This window comes from Cervus elaphus, chromosome 20 (genome assembly GCF_910594005.1).
Source record: "Cervus elaphus chromosome 20, mCerEla1.1, whole genome shotgun sequence".
NCBI classification, from domain to species: domain Eukaryota; kingdom Metazoa; phylum Chordata; class Mammalia; order Artiodactyla; family Cervidae; genus Cervus; species Cervus elaphus.
This window is the reverse complement of record NC_057834.1, coordinates 125,444,985-125,450,462: the sequence shown is the minus strand read 5'-3', so window position 1 is coordinate 125,450,462 and position 5,478 is coordinate 125,444,985. Positions and strand designations below refer to the sequence as shown.

General features: G+C 56.3%; 1 protein-coding gene across 1 annotated transcript; it reads right to left on the bottom strand.

Moving 5' to 3' along the window:
• Positions 1 to 3,825: 3,825 nt before the first annotated feature.
• Positions 3,826 to 5,191, bottom strand: CITED4 (Cbp/p300 interacting transactivator with Glu/Asp rich carboxy-terminal domain 4). Its single transcript, XM_043878446.1, has one exon. It carries the CDS (start codon positions 4,928 to 4,930, stop codon positions 4,373 to 4,375), a length of 558 nt encoding a protein of 185 aa, XP_043734381.1. The 5' UTR covers positions 4,931 to 5,191; the 3' UTR covers positions 3,826 to 4,372.
• Positions 5,192 to 5,478: the final 287 nt, after the last annotated feature.

The following is a 5,478-nucleotide window of genomic DNA, read 5'->3' as shown; positions in this document are numbered from 1 at the left end:
AATCCTGACCCAGCACTTTTAACAGCAGGGTGGCATAAAGAGTTAGGCAAGAATGGATTAAGGAGTTCAAGGGGATTACACAGTAATCAGCTAAACAGCCTAAGCTTCCTGGGAAAAGACCAGGCTCAGAGTGCTCATTTAATTTACTCAATAAATGTCTGCTGAACACTTAGCTGAGCTGGAATGACGGCTGTGTTGATGGCGATGATGATGATGGTGGCAGCTCTCTATCAAGCATCTACCATGTACCAGGAAGTTGTGTAGAATCTCATCACGTCGACCCTAGAAGGTTGATATTCCTTAAAAAGAATTCTCCCCCCTCTAACAGGGAAGGTGCTAGTCAGGTCTGAGGCTAGGCAGAGGCAAACAAGGCACCCAAAGACAAATTTAAGGAGGCATTCTTATGACACTCGCCTCACCTAGTTCCCACTCCGGTGCTTGTGGAGGGCACGGTGATGGCCTGTCCAGTCCCTGCTTCCATCAGATTGTTCCCTGGGCCCCTGGGAGTGCAGCCAGCAGACTGTTTTCCCCAGCAGCTTCCCCACGGATGGCTCAGCAAGGGAGAGCTGCCCCACCCCACCCACAGCCACACCACTTCCCTGGGCAGCCACATCCCATGACTGATGGTGCGTGCATGCGTGCTAAATTGTTTCAGTCGTGTCTGACTCTGTGTGACCCTATGGACTGTATCCTGCCAGGCTTCTCTGTCCACGTGGTTCTCCAGGTAAGAATACTGGAAGGGGTTGCCGTGTCCTCCTCCAGGAACCTTCCTGACCTAGGGTTTGAACCTGCCTCTCTTATGTCTCCTGCACTGGTAGTTCTTTACCACCTGGGAAGCATGACTGATGGGGGCGGGAGTAAAAAGGAGTGGACTGATTGGGAGGACTCTGAAGGGCCCTTCCAGCACCAAACCTCCCCGTGGGTTTGGCTCTTGTTGGGTCTGTCATGTAGCTTCCTCTGTTTGCTTCTGTTCCAGACCCTTTCTTCCCTGATAAAATTTTTGCAAGCTAAACACCATCTGAGGGACTTCCCTGGCAGCCCAGTGATTAAGACTTGACCTTCCAATCAAGAGGTATGGGTTCAATCCCTGTTCAAAGAGCTAAGACCCCACATACCTACTAGCCAAAAGAAAAAAAAAACAACAGAACATAAACAACAGGAACAAGACTGTAACAAATTCAGTAAAAACTTCTTAAAAAGTAAAATAAATAAACAGCATTGTTTACTGGTGTTTGGCTACTGAGAATCCCAATAAGCAACAGTTGTTGGAGTACCCTCTCGTCCTAGCTGGTTACCACACAGCCTTTCTAAACACTAATATATAAAGGTATCCCCAGAAAGCCAGGGCTCAGGGATGATAAACTACAAGCTACACTGTTCTAAGCACCTCATGAGAATTAACTAGTTTAATCACTGCAGCTCTATGAGAGAGGTACTATTAGCATCTCCATTTTGTAGATGAATTTGAGAGAAGTCATACTTGGAAAAAAACTACTTGCTAATGAAATTCAGGCAACCAAAAGATGATTCAAAATAACAAACTTCAACCTGGGGGGACTTGCATATGGGAAAAAAAAAGATGAAATAATGTCTTGCCGGTGCCATGAGTCAGTTCCCAACCCTGAGGGAGCCTGTCTCCCAATCCCAAAGAGCCAATCCGGGTAGGAGAATGAAATTCACAGGATGGGGGTGGGGGGCGGGGCAACGGGTTATTTTAGGAGGTAGCCCCAGGAAGCGGTGAGAACCACAGGAAGCTGGTTGGATAACTGTAGGTGAATCAAGACTTCAGAAGGTCAGGCAGCTAGTAGGAGCTGCTTCTGGAAATGGACCCCAAAGCTATCAGACTACAAGCCTCCTGGCAGGAAGGACACTCCATCTTCCCCTCCAGCTGGGAGGGTCAGAATCCTGCAAAGTTATCAGGGATTTGGGAATCCAGGTGGTGGGCTGCCCCAGATTTACCTTCTCCTCTGTCCATCTGTCTGCTGTCCAACTTGTCCGCAGTCCCTCTGGGAGGGATGGTGGGTGGGAAATCGCTCAGGAGCTGGACTCCCTCTTCTCCTCTTTCTTAACTCTAGGAAGAGGTGGGTGTTGGGTTTTCACGGTAACCTCTTACATATGGTGGGCACTTCAGAGCTGATCTACTGCTTATCGTCCCACCCCAAATCTGCTCCGCACCTACCATGAGGCTTATTTGTTTTGTGAAATAGTAGGGCAGGGTTATTAACCCTATTTTACTGGTGGAGAAACTGAGGCTAGACCAGGGCCAGGCCCTCCCATCCCAATTCAGCCCTTTGGTTTTTATCTCTGGCCTGGGATCTTGGCCAAAGTAGAGCAAACATTGGCCATTCTCATCTCAGAGCTCAGACCAGTCCCTGCCTAGAAGCCTCCTTGCCCTCCTCGCCATCTGTCCCAGAACACCCTTGGTATCTTAGGGGGAACCTTCACTTTTTTCATCAAACACCTCTGTGGCCCACTCCATGCCTGTCTTGGTGGCTCCTGAGCTGCTGTTTACAATCTGTGCTGGGTGAGCTCCCAGGCTGGAGGGAAAGTTGTGTCAAGCTTGGCACGAAGGTAAAGTCAACCATGGAACACAGGTCACAGCTCTGTGCTCCTTCCCCCCAGGGTCTCTGGAATCCATTATCTCCTCTCCAGCCCCACTGCCCTGTCCTGTCCTGGTCTTTAGCCTCTCCTCTCTGCAGTCCATTCCTCTCTTCCTGCCTTTCTCCCACACCCTTGAAGCACCTATGGACCTTTTCAGAGAGAGGCAGCAGCATGGGGTGACCAGGAGTCCGCGCTGGTGGTCAGGACTGAGGCCAAATCTGCCAGGTTTGGGCCAGCCCCGCATCCCTGTCTGTAGAACAGGGGTTGTGCCTACTTCCCCAAGTCCCCATAACTCGAATAGACCTTTCTAGAGACCCCGTGCCTGCCCATACAGGCCCTGTACATGTATGCCTCCCTGCCTCTGAATGGACTTTCCACTTGCATGCCATCTTCTCCAAGTCCTAAGGATGTACTCATCCTTCAAGGCTCTTCTTACCACATCAAATGTCACCGCCTTCCTGAAGCCTGACTTGACCTGACCACTCCTGCCCACCCCCACCCATCTACCAACACCACCAGCACCAGCTGAAACCATTTCCTTCTCTGGGTTTGCCTGCTGGGCCGTCCTACCTAATTCCTACTCCTCGTCCCACTCTTCCGTGTACCAACTCATCCTGACAACTTTCCAGGTCTGTTACCCCCTACTACTTCTACTTGGACTGTGTCTCCTTGAGGGCATGATTGTTGTAGTGGAGTAGTCATCATTATCATTTCCTGAGTGCTGCCTAGGTGTCTGGCCCTGTGCTAAAGGTCTCACATCACATGTGAGCCTCACCACCACCTAAGATGGGGACCAACTGTATCTGTCTCTGAGGAAATGGCCTCAGAAATCTGAATGGATGGCGTCATGAACAAGAGAGAGAGAGGGTCCCAGTTCAAAACCAGACCCTGAACCCTCAGGTACCCCCAGTTACCCTCTGACCTGCATGCTGAATGAACAGTGAGGGCAGTGTCCCTAAGCCCCACCTCCCCCACCCCTCCCAGAAGCAGGGAGTCCACCTTCCGCGCCCTTGGGTTACCTTGCCACCAGTGGCGGCAGCCTCTGCCTTCCAGATTATGACAGAACAATTGCACAACTCACAGATATTTTTGAAAGAAACTGTCAGTTTCCTCTCCTGGCCACTGCCAGGGCCTGTGGCCTCCATCTCACCCAGGACCCCTGGCAGCCTCAGGACTCTAGAAGCCAAATATAGTTGGAGTGATAAGGAAATGAAAACGCCAGACTGGAAAGTGACCCAGTTTTATTTTGGTGTTGGAGGCCAGATGGGGGATTGCTCCACTCTACAGGGGTGAGGGCTGGACCGTCGTCTGCTCTTCCCCAGTGCGGAGAGCCCAGTGACCTCAGGGCCCAGGCGGCGGGGCTGGGGGCCCGGCGGGTGGGTGGCTCCAGGGACCCAGTGACCACAGTGGGCTTCACAAGGAGAGGGGGAATCAGGCAGAAGCCTGGGTTGGCTCAGATTGGGGGCTGGGGCCAGGGAAAGTCCGAGAGGAGAGGATACAGAATCTAAGAACTGGGAGTCCGAAAGGGGGGTTCCTTCCCCTTCATTTTACCGCTGAGGCTCCGGGTCAGAGAGATGAACTCAAACTGTCATCCTGCAGGAGGCAGGGCCTGGAGGGAGGCCAGGCGTCCCAGGCCGGCGTCGGCTCGGTGCACTCACCGCGGCCTCCACCCTCACGGAGGGTGCGTGCGGGGCCCAGACGCTGGGGGCGGAGTCCGGCGGGCAGGCTGGGCCCCTTCTCTCTAGCACGCCGGGCAGGCGCCCGGCCTCGCTCAGCAGCTAACCGAGCCGGCGGGCGGCGCCGACCCCAAGTCCGAGAAGCAGTCGAACTCGCTCTGGCCCAGGAAGAGCTCGGGCAGATCGCGCACGCGGTGCAGCCCGAGCTCCAGCTCCAGCGACGTCAGCGCCTCCTCGTCGATGAGTTCGGCGTCCATGCCGCCCAGGGCGTGCGCCGGCGGCTGCAGTGGCGGGGCCGGGGCTCCGGCTGCGGGCTGCGGGCCTGAGGGGCCTCCTGGGGCGCCGGGGGGCATGGTGGCGCGTCCTGGGTACAGCGTCGCCACGGGCTGCAGGTGCGCGTTGCCGGCCGCCGGCGGTGGCATAGCCGGGAAGGGCTGGAAGGTGGGCGACGGCCCGAAGGCCCCGTATGCCACGGTCCCCTGTGGAGGCGGCGGCGGGCCCAGCGGAGCCCCCCGCGGCCGCAACCCGCTGTCCAGGCCTGGGCTCGAGTACGGCTGCAGCGTCCGGGGCGCGTGAGGGCCGTGGGCGGGCGCGGCGGGCGGCGGCCTCGGCACCAGGCTGTAGCCCTCGGCGAGCATCAGGTGGTCAGCCATGACGGAGGTCCGGCTGCCGGCGGCGGACCGATGGTCAGCGCGCGCGTCCCCCGGCCCCGGCCAGCTGTTCCTCCGCTGCGAGCGATCCGAGCCTCGTGCCCTCTCCGCAGCCCAGCCGGGCAAAGGAAAACCGAGGCCGGCCCTGGTTCCTGCGCAGCCCAGTATACACAGAACTCAGAGCGCTTGTCCAGCCCAGCTCTGGGTAGCAAAGACCCTGCACACCTACACAGTCGCGCTGCGAGACCTTTGCGCCGCGCCCCCGGACTCGGCGCCCTCTTATACTCGGAGGAGGGGCTGATCCGCCCCCAGGTGCTCATTGGCTGGATGAGTCGCTTCTGGGCGGTCCAAGCCGCACCTCCCGGAGGTCTCAGTCCCGCCCCTGTCGGAGATTCGCCCTTTGGACCTCAGGCCACGCCTCCGGCGTTGAGTTCTGTCTGGGAGCAGGGCGTTCGGCACTTTTCAAATAATCATCAGCTTTGGTTGCTCTACTTTCAGTCTTGGGTCTGTCTGGGGCCAAGCTTGAATGGACTAGAAGGTGGGGTGGGACG

Excerpts from the sequence above, each read along its gene's own strand:
- CITED4 (XM_043878446.1), bottom strand. The coding sequence starts at position 4,930 with ATGGCTGACCACCTGATGCTCGCCGAGGGCTACAGCCTGGTGCCGAGG.